The sequence below is a fragment of the Parasteatoda tepidariorum genome, chromosome X2 (assembly GCF_043381705.1).
Source record: "Parasteatoda tepidariorum isolate YZ-2023 chromosome X2, CAS_Ptep_4.0, whole genome shotgun sequence".
In the NCBI taxonomy this organism is placed as follows: Eukaryota; Metazoa; Arthropoda; class Arachnida; order Araneae; family Theridiidae; genus Parasteatoda; species Parasteatoda tepidariorum.
Genome location: NC_092215.1, coordinates 33606716 through 33626473, shown reverse-complemented (window position 1 = coordinate 33626473; position 19758 = coordinate 33606716). Strand labels below are relative to the sequence as shown.

Here is a 19758-nt window from a genome sequence, read left to right as displayed (position 1 = left end):
TTCTGGTATTCTTTCATTTCTCCAGATTTCATTGAAGAGCTTTTGCAACTGTTTTGTGGTGGTTTCAAAATCTGCCTTAAGCATCTCTGCTACCATTCCATCTCTCCCTGCAGCCTTCTTTGGTTTTGTGGCCCTCATGGCCACTACTTAGTTCGAATAAAAAAAATTATAGTTACACTTCTAACACACTAGGATTGGATGCGTTAGATTTAACACGCTCACGCCAGGAAAAGTGAAAATACTGGTACGGGAAAAGAGAAAATACTGGTAGAAGAACTGTTTCAATATTAGATAATATTCGGGAGGAGTTAATCTATTCTCAACAATAACAATTAACTGTAAGGAAATTAATCACGGCGAAGAAGCAATTCAATATAAAAATTGCATCCGTTAAAAACAATTGGTAGTTATGGATTTTTATTATTCCCGGAAAAAAACTAAACAATGAAATTTATTGTTACCAGTTTTTACTCCGGTGCGCTGCCAAGATGAGACAATCTAGCGTGACCCACCGGTGGGTCACCCCGGCGTGAACGTGTTAAAGTGATAAGTCTGTCAAATTAGCTATGCCCAAACCTAAGCTACCGCTTTTCATTTTTTACTACCTTGATTCTGATTCCGTTCGAATACATTTATGACTAGCCCGTCCCGAAAAGGTTAAGTAGTTTAATTTTTTTTAAAATATTTCCTACTTTAATTGTTTATTTACTACCACTTTGCAAATTATTTTTCAGTGACCGTACGAGTTGGCAGGTAAGTATAAGCCGTGATGGCTCGCTGATAAAAGGCATTGCATTGAGATTGCGAGGAACTGGGGTTTAATCCTCTGATTAACCTTGAAGTCCACCCAGCTTCAAATTGATGGGTACAAGGTTGTGTGAAAATTAAAGCCTTGAAATTTTTTTATCCTTGAGATGACTTTATCATCCCATATGTATCCATTTTTAACTTTTCTCCTATGGTCAGAGGCAAGTTAAGAAGATTAGTTTTTCAGATCAGTCAGCACTTTAAAAATATAAACTGCAATGGCTCGGTGGAAAGGCGGTGATTTTCCATAGTGAGGAACTGATGTTAGATCCTCAGAAGCACCTTGATGTTCACCAGCTTCAGATTAGCGCGTACAAGTTCGTCTAGGAAATAAAGGCGACTTGCAACAATGCTTACTACATTGCCACAATCACGCCGTTCGCCACGAAATTTTGGAGCCTTAACCTCAATGACCTGCCCAGGACGCAGCAGGCTTTTGCGGGATTGCTTTTATCTTAAAAATATGGAACCTTTAGTTATAAATTCATGATAAAAAAAAAACTCCTGATTAAAGGTGCCTTGATAATAATCGGCTAAAAATATCAACAACAGAAAAATAACTGCAAGAAAACATACAAAAGTAAAACTGTGTTCATTAATTCATAAACTAATAGGTTTCTTTTTTTATTAACTTTTTTCTTAATGAAATACGTGATTTAAACAATAGAAACTTGTATTTAAGGATATTCAATTGAAAACCAAACATATATATAACAAAAGTCACGTTCCTTGATTACTTTAAACGCCAGAATCGTTTAGAATGTTTAAACAATGCCAACATCACTTACTTCTAGTACCCCTTTCATTTGAGTTTAATTTTTTTAAAAGGAAGAGATATCTACAACTGTGAATTGGATTCATTCTCAGCATGTCGTCACAGAACACTCAACGGGGTGTCGCGACTTCTTCCCGGGATGCCCTTAGAGTGACACAACTTCCCTTAGACCACCCAAGGTGACGGAGATAACAATAACCGGGGCGCACCCATCAAAAACTTAAAACGGACGAATTACCAATTCCGTTCGGCAGCTTGACATTCTCGATCTTTCGAGAGCTTCGGACTTAAATTTCTTTCTTTAACTGTGTTTTATGATTCCTGAATTCCAGAACTTTTCTTTTTCTTAAATGATGGTCAAAGAGAAATAAAGGACTGTTGATTACTTTAAAGTCGCACCAATGTCCGCAGGGTGTCCTCTGAACTACATGTAGATATCAATTGTTATTTAGTGTCGCTGTTTGAGACATTGGTATTTAAGATCGAATTGAGACACGGTGCACCTGCAGCTGTTGCAAAATGTCGACAATAATACAACTTAAATTCCTTTGAACACCAAAAGCATCAGTTGAAAAACATTACATGGGAACACGATAGTCGTAAACCTCGTCAAAATGGACACAAATGCCAAATATCCGAAGCAAGGACAATCCACTAATCTTAGAACTACAGATATTTGGAGGTCTTAAGAAATAGTTTCTTTAAAAATATCTATTTTTAAACTAGCAATTGTTGTTGAAACTTCGATAAAAAAAGCAATAAATCATTCAATGTTTAATTTTCTAGATTGTTTGCAATAAATATTAAATATAGTTTAAAAGGTCATTGCTTCCATAAAGAAACACTATTTAAGCTAACAATTGTGAAAACACGGTGCTTAAGAAATATTTTATAAAATTAGCTGAGGGATATTTTTTTTCTTGTTGCAGGAGATATTTTTAACGGATATGAGATAATTTTATATCACTGATTTGAAATCTGTAATCAGTTTCTCACTACAAGCTACAGTCTTAACGCAATATGATCATATAAACGAAGTCAGAGTTTTAAAATTTTACCCCTTTCTCTGGTATGTAGGGCATGGAAGTATGAAGGTCGAAGTAATACATTTCAATAAATAAAAAACATAGTTCAAAAGATCACTGCTTTCATAAAGAAACACTATTTTAGTCAACAATTTTAAAAATACGGTGCATAACAAAAATTCAATAAAATTAGCTGATGACCATTTTTTCTCTTGGTGCATGAGATTTTCTACCAGACATTAGATACTTTTGCATCACTGATTTAAAATCTGCAATCAGTTTCTCACTGCAAGCTACAGTTCTTACGCATTTTGATCCTATAAACGAACCCATATTATTCAAAATTTACCCTCTTCTCTTATATGTAGGGCATGGTAGTATGATGTACTATATATTTCGGTTTATGATGCGATAAGTTAAGTAATATCTGCGTTAAGTCATATACTTTTTGTCTTAAGTGTTATTTTCAATGAAGCAGACATGCGTGTATATAAACCTATCTTAGAAACTGCTACATTCAGACAAAAACTGGAAAAAAAAAATAAAAATACCATTTCGAAAAAAAAATCTGTAGCTGTCTGAACAAAACTAATTTCAGAAGTGAAATCCTCACATCCGAATGAGGTAACATAAATTTCAAAAATGCAACAAAAATTTGTTCCCTAGTGCATTGATTAACTTTTTTTATAACAACTACATACCTGCCAACTCTTATGTTCTTTTAAGATACATTTTACAAGAGGTAGTAAAATGCAAATTGAAGTGATATTGCAAGTAGACGTTGAATTCCCATTTGGCTAACACTTACAATGCAATAAAATACCGATTACCTATTTCAGCTTGATTTTCTTGAGTACAAAGCCCGTATGGCTATCTGCTCATTCCTCTAAATTGTTTATATAAGGAGGTAAGAATAGGGGGTGAGATAATTTTACGCCAGTGTAAAAATAAGAACATAATTGAAGATACATTAGAGAAAAATTAAAAATAATACAAAGCGCAAAATATTGCAGTCTGGGATAGATTAAAGTAAACACGAAAATTATTTACAAGGGATAAAACGTTTACATATGTGCATAGAGGATTGAGAATACCTAACAATCACGAAAGGATGCTTGTGAAAAGGATGCTCCCCTTGAATCCCTGCATCACTCCCTCGCCTTCCCGCCTCATCACCTCCTACACCAAAAAGCCTCCACACGGTATTTTATAAATAGTCTGCGCAGACTATTTAACGAATGAACAGTTGTGCGCATGATCCCAAATTTTATTTTAAGAGTAAGTGAGGAAAATTTATCATATATATTTGAGAATTGAATTTGTAGTGCTTGACAAGTAAATAAGAGAAAACAATGATATTCATAAATTAAACATATTTTTAGACATATATTTGCTACCACTTGCTAGATTTTTTATTAAATGGCTCTTTCGTAAACTAGTGTTGTTAATTAGTTGAAGTATTTCGATAGAACTCGCTTATGAAGAAGGCTTTAGCTGGACTAAATTTGGCATTATCATTAATCAAATCGAAATTAAAGATATTATTAAAATTGCACTTAGAGCATCGCGTTGCTTCCTTAATAACACTAACTTTAATTTGTTAATTTTGCAGCTTTTAGTGGAAAATTTTTCTAAAATATATAAAATGAAAGGAAAAATTATACTATTAATTTTTATTTTTTCATTAATAAATTTGATCTAGAATGTTTTTGACCACCACTATACGTATAAACAATTTAAAAAATATATATACGACATTAAAGTCGTGCAGGCAAGATTTCAAAAGCAGCCAATAACAAAGCAAGAGGAGTTCACTCTACGAAAGTGACGTTTGGGTGCGACAGAAGTTGAATTTCTGGCCATAGATGGCGCCATTGGAAAAAAAAGAACAATCGCACCCCTTGCCTCGAGGGCCTTCGTCAACGACATGAGTTAATTTTAATTCTTATTGCACTCTCACTTTAAATATTTTATTTTTTTATATTATATCCGTCGTTAAACAGCAGACCCAATTTTGGGCTTACGACTACTAATGTTCAGCTCCGAAACCTTGTAATTTTGAACCAATCTAGAAGACAAGGAAACTCCTTGATCAGTACCCCCAGAGACATTGATTTGTTATGGGAACATGGAGGACTTTGCGACTCGACACATTTAACGTGCATAAGTCACCATTTACTACATGGGGAGTCTTCGACCGGCTTGGATCGAACGCACGAACTCTAGGACATGGGTCCAGTGGTCTACCAACCAGGCTATCCCAGCCCCTCGCTTTAAATATGTATATACTTTTTTCTTAATGAAATACGTGATTTAAACAATAGAAACTNTATATATATATATATATATTCAATGAGCTGCACAATCGGTCTTGCCAATGAGCAGACCTATAGTGCGTTCTCCATAGGTGGTATCCACTCTTTCAGGACCACCACAATGGGTTAGATACCCTTGGTCATGTTAATTTGAACGTCTAATTACTGCCACACTAGATGGCAGCACCGAGACTCTATTTGGATGCTAAAGTGCACTAGGAATTTAATTTTGCCGGAAATGCCAAGAGCCAATAAGGCACTCCAGGGATCTTTTACATGACGCATAATCATCGCTTTAAATATGCGAAGCTAGAATTTCTGAGTTGGTCACGTATGCATACCCTCCAACTGCTACGGAATTTCCGTAGTTTCAGAAATCTTCTTTTCTGACGGTAGCAAAATTAATGTCTTAATATTTAAAAAAAATTAATTTTAGCGTAACTTGTCCACTATTACTTATAAAAGTGCAGGCCATATGGCTAGATTCTTAAGTTCTGATAAAAGTTTTATGAGAGATCCATTTGCTTTAAAAATTTCTACTTTGGTTCGCTACCACTAGAAAGAATTATTTTCAAAATCCTCATAAGTTGGAGGGTATGCGTATGCAATAACTCAAGGAGAGGGATCAACCCCTAAGAATTTGTACAATTCGCATGCCTGCCAACTCATCGCATTTTGAGGAAGAATTTTATATTTAATGTAACAAATTGTCTACATATATATTTGATTCTTGTTTTAACAAATTGAATTTGATATGATTTCAACTACCACTACATTTAAATAATCTAAAACTACATACATTATTCCTGCTATTTATTTTATTGTGTTGATTATGTCGTTGAATGGAAAGTTTCTAGTGACGGGTCCAAATATGAGACCCATGCTGCTTAACACCAGGACTGCTAACTTTTGCGCTTTATGCGCTTTTGCTAACTTTTGCGCTTTTTCCGAACGAGTCATTTAATACAAAATCTAGTTAAAATAGGAAAGTGGTAGCAAATCTATGACTAAAAATTTTCTTTATTTATGAATATTATTGGTTTGCCTCATTCACTTGTCAACCACTACAGATTCAATTCTCAAATATATGTTATAAATTTCTCTCAATTCCTTTAACATACCTGCCAGCTTTTACGCATTTGGCGTAAAATTTTATTTCTATATTTAAAGTGGTAGTAAAATGTATGCTTTCTATATATTCCTGGCATTTATAAACTTAATTTATAATTCTTCTAATCCACCACTAATTTTAAAAAAATTAAGTTTATATATTAAAATGCAATACTGGCGATGAATGATACATAAGCTAGTTCAAATTACACAGTATTTTTCTGCATATAATTGCAATTTATATTCCATTTGACTACCACTGGCGAAAGTCATCCTTGAAAGGATTATAAGTTGGCAGGTATGCTTTTATAAAAGGTTTTGGGTTCATGCGCACAAATGGCTCACTTTTTAAATAGTCTGCGCGGACTACTTATAAAAGACCGTGTGCACATTTTATAAGGCTCAACATAGCTTAACTGTTACTGAGAGGCTTATTACATAATCCTTTTCATTATTTATCGAAGTAGTGGTGAGTCAAAATCCTATAAATCGAATTTACTAAGCCAAGAATCATACATTAAAACATTATCCACAGTCCAGAACAAGTCGGCATCTCTGAAATAAGTTTGTACCTTTTTTCACTTTTGGCGATGAGTATATGATTATAAAGAAAAATTTACTAACGAGATGTCAGCGCCACCTACAATTTGCAAATAACTTGTAGACGAATCTAAAATCGATTAACACGTTGAACGCCGTGTCAGCCATCGGTGGCTTACACTGGTCTTTCCATTTAGGCCGCGTCAACCACCGGTGGCTGACACTGAAATTACATTTAGGCCGCTTCAACCACCGGTGGCTGACACTGAACTTACATTTAGGCTGCGTCTGCCACCACTTGCTGAAACTGACCTTTCACATAGGCCGCAAAAAACAGCTGGCTGACAGCGTATAACATGATATAGAACTATAAAATTTACACTCTTCTATGGAATTGCAGAAAATGTATTCAAAATTTACTTAATTATTGTGATTCTTGGTTTAATAAATTCAATTTAGTGGATTTTTATCCACCACTATTTTAAAACAATTCGTAGGCTTATATAATTCACCACTTTTGTCAGATATGTCAAGATAAACCATCTAAAAAAATAGCAAAATCTGCTTAATATTTGCACATTTAGTTTGTAGTTATGTACCGTGGCCAGATGGGCAAGTCATGTAAAATTAGCGTGGCGTTCAACGTTTAACCCCTTGGGGACGGGTGATTCAGAAAAGCATTCGTACAAAATCAGAATCAAGTTGCAATTAAATAAAAAACGGTAACTTAAATGTAGTCGTTACTAATTTGACAGACTGACTTTGCTTTTATTTTAATTATTGTTAGTTTAATCATATATATAATCAATGTTAATTCAAAGTATAACTAAATAGTTTTATTTTGAACAAAGTAATGGTGAATTAAATAAATCAAAAAATTATAACTCCGCCCACAAATAAACTGCTAAAGAAATACTTTGATTACCAGTTTTATCTTCTTACCCTGATTGATACGGTTTTTTGCTGTCACGTATTTGTGACAGTCGGCGCGAAAGGGTTAATAAAACCTTTAAATTAAAAATATTATTTTATAACTAAGAAATATATTTTAACTGTCCCTATAAACATTTTAAAAAATAATTCTAATAGCTGTATGCATATTTATTTCATGTAAATACAATTCAGAAATTTGAATTCCAGAAAGAGGAACCAGTTTTAAATGATCATTTTATTATAAATAAGTAAATTTTTCAACTAGACAAAAACCTAGTTTCCGCTTTTATGATAAAAGCTAATTAGATGCGTGAAATTTATCTGATTTTCACGCCTTTTCTTATGAGTACAACTGAAGATTTTAAGGATGACTCATCTTATATGATATTTAAACCCTGAAAACATTTCTTGTATAATCCGTTTAGAAATATAAGAATATTTGGCGCTCCTACATTTGTTTGAAATCAATAAGGAAACAATTTGTTTTCTACGGTTGTTATTTTAATGGCAAAGAAACAGCAATCCAACTATTGTAATGATAATTCGTGTAATATGATAACGTCATAAATTTGAAGTTGCTATTATATTTTTATTAAGCTGAATTCTAAAGCTTTGGTGTCAGGTGTTTTAATGTTTAAAATATGAGTTATTTTTCAATAAATTTTAAGTGATGCGATTTACTAGCTTGATATACTAGATTTTTTTTTGCACTATTCTTTATATTTTGTTGCGTAGATTTATGTCAATTAGAAATTTATATTTTGTTGGAATGTTGTTTTAAAATAATTCTGAGCTCTTGTGTTTCAAAAGAACTCCAAACAGTCAGTTGACAGCTCACGAAATTTTTCATGCTTCATTTTCTACCATAAAATATAAATACAGACCTATGAGATTTGGTGAAAAATTTTACAATTCAACATTTCTTAGCTAGTCCACAATGTTCTAATGCATAGTTGAATGTATAAAAATTAATATTATTGTAATAACATTGTTTATTTAACTAAAACTAATTTACTTCCTGGTATAATTTTCAATAAATTCATTCATTAACCCTTTTGAAGGCCGTGGTAAGTATACTTACCGCCACGTTTTACCACTTTTAATTTAGGTTTCCATTTTCAATAACTTAGCTTTCTTGAAGTGAGTTTGAATAAAATTGGTAACCATTTGTCACTTTTAAAAAACGTATAAAAGTTATAAAATACATAATTCCTTTTGAAGTTTATAGCTTTTAAGGAATTTATTTTATAAATAAAGAAAAATAAAAGTCAGTAAGTTCCCAATAGGTCATGTTAAATATATTTACCACCAAAAAAATGGCATTTTAATAAACTAAATGAGTTTTTTTTTATATATATATCAATTACTGTTCTTAAAACAATTTCAATTCCAAAAATACTTTAATTTACCTTTACTAGAAATAAAGGGCCCGTTAAAGGGTTAAATGAGTTATTCTATAATCATCTATTTGGAAAAGTTATTTTCTTTACATTTATCAAAACTTTTTAAACATCATGTTTAAGAAACCATTTTTACTTAAAAAAATGAATAAATGTATATATATTTTTCTTTTTTACCACTGTTCAGTTATAGGAAAAGAATTTTAAATACATTTCTAAACAAAACTTTAACATTAAAGATACATCAATGCGCAAATCTTGCAAGAACTATATTTGACAAAAATATCAGTATATTATTATAAATGTTATTTTTAATACCACTTGCCAAATTTACAATCACGCCTAATTGGTGAAACCAAGCGAATTTAAGGAAGAGAGTGAGTTTGTTTTTCAGCAGCGTTATATATGGCCGAGAATATGACTTAAACTACACACACACGCGCGTCACAACCCGTTTTAAAAGGTGAACCCATTCATATATCCATTCATTCATTCATAGATCGTAATTGTAACCTGAACCAGAGAATGATCAATTTCCAATTCTGTACTCCCAGAGGTATTAATTTGTTATGGGAACTTGGCGAACTTTTTGACCAGACACATTTAACGTGCACTAGTTACCATTTACTACACGGGGAGTCTTCAGCCGGCTGGGATCGCACTCACGACCTCTCGGACATAGGCCCAAACCCCTACCCACCAGGTTATCCTGGCCCTGATTATTATATATGCATACAATTATTATTCCTTATATAATCATTTTACTCTTTGAATATTAAACAAATAATTAAAAGACAAGTATTAGATATGAGGTGTTTTAAAAACTTAAAAGGGCACATTTCTAAAAGAGAGCAGCTTGTTCTTCTTAGATATAGCGGCCGTTGTGAAAAACATGACAATCCCGAAAAATAGTCAGAAATAAATAAATAATAATAATAAAATAAATAAATAACTGCAATTCTAAATTTGAACAACTTAATTTCCCATAAAAATTCTACTGGGATGAAAATGCGATCAATTGTATAAAAATTGGTTGATTAATTGGTTATGTGAACTTAACATCAACTTTTTAAATTGATCCATTGTATTTCCTAAAGTGAAAAATGTCACAAATCTATCTTCAACATAAAGTCAGCTGTCTGCGCTTCGCAAAGCTAACTTGCTTGTAATATAGAGTATTCAACCTTTGCCAAATTGTCAAACGTTTGCACTCAGTTTCGGGTTCAAATCCTGTCAACATACATCATACATTCTCAGTAGGAGGCCAACCAAGAAATGGATAGGTAAGAACGTTCTTCTTTATTTCGAATTTTCAACAGATGTCTTCTTTTTGACAGTGCGCGATTTTCTTGGTCTTATTTATTTTATAATTTTTTTTTTCAAGTGAACTAACAAAATTTAAAAACTATTCACATTATTAAACTTTTTTGCATTCTTTATAGTTGGCAATCGAAGTTTTAAACTTCACTTTTTTCAGTCACGTCTGCTAAATTATGTCAGAAATGTCCACAGAACTCTGTCGGACATTTTGACACTAGTAAGCATCGTGTTTTAACCACTTTTGCGTAATTGTGTCAGAATATCCATTTTGAAACATTAAATATTTTTAAAGCATAACAATGCCATTCAACTGCATTGGCAGTCATGAACTCGTGTGATTTATTTAAAATATTAACTAGTTATAGTTCCAGAGGCTATAGTTGCCCTGATAAATCAGGACAGAGCATTATTAAAAGTAGTAAAAAAGTTGCTTCATGATTTGTCTGCAGATGAGACAATTGATATATCCGGGACAACCACAAATAATAAAAATTAAAAAAACGCATGTACAGGAAATAGTCTACCTTGTTTTTGTTTTTAAAGAAAACTAGCCGCTAATTTGCGAAAGTCAAAGCAAATCTCTTTTTTAAAATCAAATTTGTATTTTAAAAAAGAGGTCCTGATTTACCAGGACAGAACAATCCCTGTAGTTAGCGGTATAGATATACTGTGAATTACGGATTTCATACTGCAGGATTTTTGCAGGATTATTACGGATACCTTACAACAAGGCGCGATTTCGACTTTTTGCAAGTAGTAAATTGCTAGTGGAAAAAAAAACCTGATAGTTACAGAAAAACTCAGTAGCACAAATTGCTAGTAACTTCTGAGGATCTGAATTTTCGACCGATTTCCCGTCTTTTTTCGCGTAATTTTTCAAATTACGATATTTTTAATACGATGTTATTACGTCACGAAAATTTCAAATTAGAGTTATCACTTCTTGGAGCTCGCGATTAACGACGGTTCCATTGTAAATCCTCATCGTTTTCCGATGATTTTGTTTCGTTTTTCGATGATCTCCACATGTTTCGTTTTCGTTTGTTTCGTTTTTCGAAAACCTCCGACAGTCAATCTAACGGCAAGGGGACTCTAAGCCATGATCCCTGCCACAAATTATTAATTTTCACACTTAAAAATATGAATTTTTTTTATTAATTCAAAATAGTGTAATACTACAAAAAATTAATTTCGTAAAATTCATATTTTTTTGAACTCAAGATTTTAGAAAATAACCAATCGCCAGTGAATTGATTTAAGGTAATAATAACATATCAACAATATCAGCTTTTTTTTTTTTTTTTTAACTAAAACTTTCAAGCAATTTTCGGGAGAAACATGATATTTTGACTACCGAGGCATGTAACTAAATCTATGTAATTCTAAAACTGACAATTGTCCTATTTTTGAAGTTAAAAAAATGACTTTGAAGTAGAAATGTTATCATTAAACATAAATCAATGATCACTTTATTTTTTGGGGTTTTATAAATTCGTCAACAAAGTTAATTATTATTTTAAACATAATTTGAACGTTTGTTTTCCTTTTGAACGATACATAAGCTAATTTGAATGTATATTTTTCAACACGTTGCATGTCATGGGGGTCACCGGTGACCGACACTGAGTTTGTTCGTAGCTCCACGGAGGTCACCAGTGATCAGCGAAGCCAAGATCATTAGAAACACATAATTCGAGTAAATTTTAAATTTTTTTATATAATTATCGTTACTAAAATGGTTTGAAGAAATAAATGCAATATAGAACACACAAAAGTAGTTTTATTCATATACACAGAGATGCCAACTTGCTCCGGATAGCGAATAAATATTTTCAAGTGATAGTTTATTAATTGTTTAATACATTCAATTTAGAAGATTTTTATCCTCAACTATTTCTAAACAATTCGTAGGCTTATATAATTCACCACTTTTTTCAGATATGTCATGCTAAACCTTTTAAAAAACTAGCAAAATCTGTTTAATATTTGCGAATTCAGTTAGTAGTTTACCATTTGGCCAGACAGGCAAGCCATATAAAATCAGCTTTGCATTTAACGTGTTAATGATCTTTTTATTTATTAAAAGAAAGTTGTATTTGCTCACTTTAGTCCCATATAAAAGAGTTGGTGTGAATGCGTTCTAAAACTAATTAATAAATCTATTGTTACTAGATAATACAAGTAGAAACAAAATGAAGCTCATTTTAACCTGAAAAGTTTTTAGCTAATAGTTAAAATAATATTTTTATTAATTAATGCTAAAACCATTGAGCACACTATCTGCAACTTCTCCCATTTTAACGATATATTTTTTCTTGAGTATTAAAAATGGCAGCAAATATTACGCTACATTGCTTAATTTTTTATATAAAAACTTTCATTTAAAATATGTAAAAACAATATATAAAAACTATATATTACCACGATATATATAAAACCTTTTAATTGTGTGGTGAAATGTTTAAATGATGGCATTATTAAAGAAACTTCGTTTACTTTAACTGTTAGAACACTTACACTTTAAATGTTGCACTAGAAATCTACAACTTCCGCATCGGTAAGAATTCAAATATTGTAGTAGCGTTCCTACACTTCTTAAAAAAGTTTATCAGTGGTAACGAAGATGCGGTAAACTTTGATTATTCAATACATTTGTGAGCACTACTATACATCATTTTGTAAAAATAATGCATGTTTTGGTGAAATGTGGGAACTCTGTTAATATCGGCATGTCCAAAATAACCCCCACAAGTTCCGTGGGGTTGATTGTTTGATTTAACTCATTATTGATGAAGTAAAAAAAAAAAATCAAGGGTAATAATTAAAATACGTAATTAACCAATTTCACCCCAGTTACATCAGCTCATCTTGAAGCCCAGGAATCTTACTTTATTCATTTGAATGCTGATTCCGATGTTAACGACATCAGTTCCACCCTACCTCTCCATAACGCGTGGAAATGCATTTTACTCTGATTTGCCACTCGGTCACTGTGATTTTTCTTGTTTTATTTTTCATCTTTTTTCTATCCCGCAGTGGACTGACTGTAAAGACCCAGATGACCAGGGGAACACTGAAATCAAGCATCAGTGACTACGGTCACTAAGCGGGTGGGTGTCCACTTTAATCAGCCTGCGTAGAGACCAAGGGTGCTCGGTAACAATTCTCTGTTTTCCTCATATTTGTTTATTTTTTTAGTTGCTTATTTTTTCAATCAGGTAACGTAATTAACATATTATAGTCTAAAATAATAATTAAAGGGCGAATTAAGAATTTGCTCTTTCACCATAAAAACCTAGTTTTTTAATTTGCAAATTTTATCTTAATTGTTTATCAGCATCAAAAAATTTTTAAAAAAAATTCAATTACTGTTAACCCTTAGCACTTCGATATCGCCTCTGATCATCACTTCCCACAACAGAAAGCCTCAACACGGGATTTTATAAGTAGTCTGCGCAGATTATTTAAAAAGTGAACCAGTTGTGCGCATGAACCCAAAATCTATTTAAAAAGTAATTGAGAGAAATTTATTACATATATTTGAGAATTGAATCTGTAGTGGTTGACAAGTAAATAAGACAAACAAATCATATTCATAAATTAAACAAATTTTTCGACATATATTTGATACCACTTTCTGTTTTCTAATAGATTTTCTATTAATTGGCTCTTTCGTAAACTGATTTACTTTCATAGTGGTCTAATCGGACTACCTATAAGAAACAGTGTGGAGGCTTTCAGTTATAGGAGGCGTTGCTCTGATGCGCCTTCAACAGTCACCACTCTAAAATTATAAATTTGTATACTCTAATAATTAGTTACCACATAATTTTAAGAATTTAAAAAAATGTATAAAAAATACTGTATTATGTATTTTAAATGATTTAGTACTTATATTAATTCAAACAGTATTTTAAAGTACTCGGAGTGCAAAGGGTTAATGAAAGAAAAAATGCAAAGACTTCTTTAATTAAACTTCATTTCTAATTATTTTTTATACAACTTTTGCAAGGACACAAATACTTGAATTTTTAAAAGATTTGAATATAATTCTTCAAAATACGCTAAAATATTTGACACAGAATTTTCTATGGTTGCTCTAGTAAGAAAAATACTGTACCGAGATTGGTAAAAATTCATTTAATAAGCTATTGTGAAAATAATTATATAAAATAACAATTAAAATACCTAATGAATTTCTCTTTTTCGAAAAATTTTAATCACTAATTACAAACTGAATGTTAGCAAAAGTACGTTCTTTACTGAAAAAGTAATAAACTAAAATATCAATTAAAATATCGTATCATTTCGTCTTTTTCAAAGAGTTTTTATCTCTTCTGACAAGGTGAATATTTGTTAGTAAGATTAACTGTTTATTGAAAAAATAATAAATTATAACGTCAATTAAAATACCCTATCATTTCAACTTTTTCAAAAAAAATTTCTCTCTTCTCACATGATAAATATTCTTTAGTAAGATTAACACTTTATTGAAAAAATAATAAACTATAACGTCAACCTAAAAACCTTATCATTTCAACTTTTTCTAAGAATTATAGTATTTTCCTACGAAGTGAATATTTGGAAAAAATGTCAACTTTTTATTGAAACAAAAATTCAATGTGTCAAAAGCTTTTCACAACAAGATAAAAATAAATATGATAAAGAGGTCATTAGGAGGCAATGAATATTGTTTTTAACAAATTATGTCCTTCAAAACTATACACATTGCGTTACGCTTTATCATTGTAAATGCAACTCCAACATATTGAAGGTAAAAAAATGTCAGGTCATGATATTTTAATTTCAAACAATGTATTTCTAGATAACTAAAAGTAGATCATGCAGGCACCCGCATAGAAAAGCTAACCTTAATATGTTTGTAAACCATGAGTAGATTCATCCATAAAAGCATAACTTCCCTGACAGCATATTTATTTTGAATTGTGCAAAAGCAAAAAAAGAGAATTCGTAATTTTGCTTCGAATCACTAAACAAAAAACGATGATTTGGAAAGTCCATGTAAGTATTTTTTTTTCTATCATCCCCTTTATATACTACATCAAGGTTATCAGTTAAATATGTTTACTATCAAATGAAAGAATGTCTTTTTGTTAAATCTCAGTTTTTCAACAGTTTTATTATAAAAATGAAACATATATCTATAATGAAAGGAAATAAAACCAAACCAAAAAATTGCGAACAAAAAATAATTTTTTCTGTGAAAAGTATAAGGCAACTGTATACCTGCTGACTTTTTTGGATTTCATGAAAAATTTTATTTTTATATTTAACCCTTCGAGGCAAAATTTTTATTAAACATATATTTCATACCTTTTTCGGTATTCGTTTTGACTTAGGTCAAAATAAATGAAAAATATTGTATTTAGCATGTCAAAAATTTATGGTAGGGAAATACAGCAGCATAAAACACCAGTGACTTTTTCTGCGTTGAAAGTAAAATCCTACAAACACGACTCACTTTCAAACAATTATTTTTCAAACCTGCAGTTATTCAGATCTTAGGGAAAGAGTTGATCACCATAGAAATTTATTTAAATAATTGATAAATTTTTGAATATGAATGAAAAAAAATTTTCAGAACTACTTTCTGGAGATTTTATATTTTCTTACAAATATATTTCCGATTTTTTTAGCAACTATTAAACAGTTTTTGATAATGAAAAAATACCTAAATACATTTTTACTTGTAATTTGAATGTCAGAAAGAAAACATATAAAAGGAACACCGGTGTCCCATCTGCATCAAAGGGTTAATGTGGTAGCAAATTTTTTCATTCATGCTTGATCCTTGTTTTAACAAGTTTGATTAAACATACTTTTAATTGCCACTTCATTTAAGCTTAAAAATACATAAAGGTGACCAGCTACCTAAGTTACAGCAAAAAGGTAAATTAGGTAGTTGCCTACAATACTTCATTTAAGTTTAAAAATGCATGAAGGTGACCAGTTAGTTAAGTTACAGCAAAAAGGTAAATTAGGTAGTTGCCTACAATATCACTTAATAATTATTTCGACTATCACTGAAATGTCTTTTTTGAAGGGCGTAAAGTATGCAAATATGGTATGGCAGGTATGCAAATATGTCGATAATGATATTTTTAATAAAGATGAATGTAAAAACAGTAGCTCAAGTAAGAAAAGTAATAAGTTATAATCCAGTGAAAAGAATAAGTGCTTAACTTTATATAAAATTTATCGACTTAGCATTATAGCACGGAATTTAACACACGCTGGTAACTATTCCAAAAACAGGACTGCCAACTGAACTGTAATATTGATTGAAATTGATTATTTTTAAAATCACATCAAAGAGATGAATCAATAATTGTGAAAGTACTAAAGTACACCTTACATCAGTGTTTCCCAAACTTATGACTTTTGTGTACCACTAATAAAAAAATTAATGCATTTTTAACTATAAAAAAATTGCACAAAAATTCAAAATCACAACTGGCTGTTGACACCACTGATTATTAACTGTTAAGTCTGCATAAAAATGGTCAACAGAAAAATACGTAATCGTAAATTTTCATGACTAACTTTGTTTTTAAATAAAAAATTTTGAAATTTTCGTTTGTTTCAAAGTATTTCTTAGAAGAACGATTACTCCCTCTAAGCTGTTCCCGTGTAAAACACTGCCTTACATGATTTGTTACTGCATTTGCATAAAATAATAAATAAACGTAAGACGCCTGATTTCATCATCACAATATAAAATTGATAATTGAGTTTCTTTTTCATAAAATGACTGAATTCCCCAAAAAAGGATAAAACAATGAATCGTTTCAATGTCTCTTCTAAGGGTAATTCTTACTATGAGTTTAGATGCAAACAATATTTCTTAGTATGATTTAAAATCTACTATTGTTTAATGTTGTTATTGTTTACTATTATTTTTACCCTAAATTTACTTATTGGAAAAACTCTTACATCTCATAGTTTCTGTAAGATTTTATTTTAACCAACGAATTACTGAATGTATCTCACAATTTCAAAAATAAAAATGACAGACATTTCCAAGAAAATACATTATTTGATTGATGTAACTAATAAATCTCTAAGTCGGAATTTTAAATGATACCTTTTCCAATAATATTAAATGTCGTGAAATCAATTACAGAAATATTAAAAAAGAAGTCTTATTTGAGTTTTCTTTATTTTATTTAAAAAGGTTGATAATCTGTAAGAATTTAAAGACAATACAAAATTATAAAAATTTATTTATAAGTATGTGCGATGAAAAAAAAAATATTATAATTGAAAGGTTTTAGATACTAAAATTAATACTCACATTTCTTCTTAAATTGATTTTTTTTATGCAAGATCTTAACAGTTAACACTGAATAACAGCCGAACATACCGAAACTCTGTATGCTAGAAATTCTTTTTCTTTTTTTTTCAAAAACGATGTCTCGAAAAATTTGAAATGTGGCTTATCATTACACGGTCGAAAGATACGTTTTATAAATGCAAATAAATTAACAAATAATAAAATTATAATTGTTTTTTGCAACTTAGAAAAAATTACCACGTAATTAACCCTGACCGCTACATAAAATTTAATAACTGTTTAAAAAAAATAGTCTTATTTTGGCTGTGAACTTTCAAAGGACAGTCAACGTCAATAGTTGAAGGCATTAACCCCTCCTGGACGGGTGGAATGATAAGGCGCTGCCCCTGACCCGCACGCTCAGAATTTATACGTACTAATACGAGATGTAATACGAAGGCATCAAATTGAGATCCCAGTCCGTATGATTTTGGGCATCACCTCCTACATCAGAAAGCCTCCACACGGTTTTTTTATTATTCTGCGCAGACTATTTAAAAAGTGAACCAGTTGTGTGCTTGAACACAAATTCTATTTTGAAAGTACTTGAGAGAAATTTATCATACATATTGAGTGGTTGAAAAGTAAATAAGACAAACCAATCATATTTATAAATAAAACCAATTTTTAGACATATATTTGCTACCACTTTCACATTTTTACTAGATTTTCTATTAAATGGCTCTGTCGTAAACTGGTTTACCTTCATAGTGGCCAGATCGGACTACTTATAAAAAACCATGTGGAGGCTTTTAGTTATAGGAGGCGTTGTCTTGGGACGCTATAGTCAGAAAGACTCGTTTCACACATGATACCGTAGGCCGTCAAGAGAGACTCTCACGATCACGTATATGTGATCAGTCCTGAAGGGGTTAAGGCTGTATATTTAAATTAATGTAAAAATATATTTAATTACTTAAACTTTCATTTACTTCTAGATGCATTTCATGCTGCTGCTATTATCTCTTACATACGTTTTTTGTGAAGATGAAAGCACTCCGTCAGTTCTAAATTCTGAAATTGAAGAAGAGCAACAATTAGGTCCTGAAGAGGCAGTGAACATAGTTCTTTCTGATAATACCAATGATAATGAACCAATTGATATGCCTAAACCATCTAAAAAACCATCCAGGCATCATTCAAAAAATCGCAATCACGAAATGCTCAAACCTGATAGAAGTGCAGTTTATGATGTTGTGAACGAACCCTGCTTTTCACCTGGCTGTAGAGGTGGTTATGGCCCATTTGATGCAGGACAGGGTGGTTACCGTTGGCAATCGAGAGGAAACCGAATGGTACCTTATCCAAATCAATTTTACGATCCAAGGAGAAGAGGTATGTATCCTCCTTCAGATTATTACCAAGATGGTTATTATGGTTACGGACCAAGAGATCAGGATTATGGGTATGGCTCACGAGGATCGATTGGTTACCAAGGTAGATATGGAAGTGGCTTTGGAGGATATACTCCACAGGCAGGAGGATATTATGGTAATCGTATTTTAGGTTAAAGTACTAAAACGTGATGACTGATAAGTTTTGTGTGAAGAAGGTAAGGCATTCTTCAAGAGATATTCTGCTAAAAATCATCGAAGGGAATACTTGAAAGAGTTCCAGGAACATCCACAAAAGTAAAATAAACTTTTTAATGATCTTGAACTCTTTGTTAATTTGCAGATTTTGAAATGTTTATATTTGAGATTCCAGTATCACTTAAAAATCTATTTAAAAAAAATCTATTTTGAATTTGTTTTTATTTATATTCATTATTACAAAAAAAAGTACTATACTTCAACAATTAAACAATATTATACTCTATATATATGTACCTGAAAAAAAAAATTTACGAAATCATTACATGTAAAAAAATAAAATAAAGTAAATTTTTAAAAAAAAATTTCTTTTTTTATTACATGCACTGTTTACAATCACAATTAATTACATATTAATAATTACAATTTGATTACAATTTTTTAGTTATTTATATTAAGCCTACCTTTTTTCTCAAATTTGCAGTAAAAAAAAACTATATCATAAAATTTATTATTTTTACCAATGTTTGAAAAGCGCCTTACATAATTTGATTTCGTACGATTTTACTAAATTTACAACTTTTACCATTTAAAAACGTAATAAAAATTATGTTTTTTGATTTAAAAAAAAATAGGAATAATACACC

The 19758-nt window shown here is 31.0% G+C and overlaps 1 protein-coding gene across 1 annotated transcript; it reads left to right on the top strand.

Moving 5' to 3' along the window:
• Positions 1-15005: 15005 nt before the first annotated feature.
• On the top strand, positions 15006-19432 carry LOC107450200 (uncharacterized). The gene is made up of 2 exons (XM_016065945.4): positions 15006-15247; positions 18518-19432. The coding sequence occupies exons 1-2, from the start codon at positions 15230-15232 to the stop codon at positions 19088-19090; spliced, it is 591 nt and encodes a 196-aa protein (XP_015921431.1). The 5' UTR covers positions 15006-15229; the 3' UTR covers positions 19091-19432.
• The last annotated feature ends 326 nt before the right edge of the window (positions 19433-19758 follow it).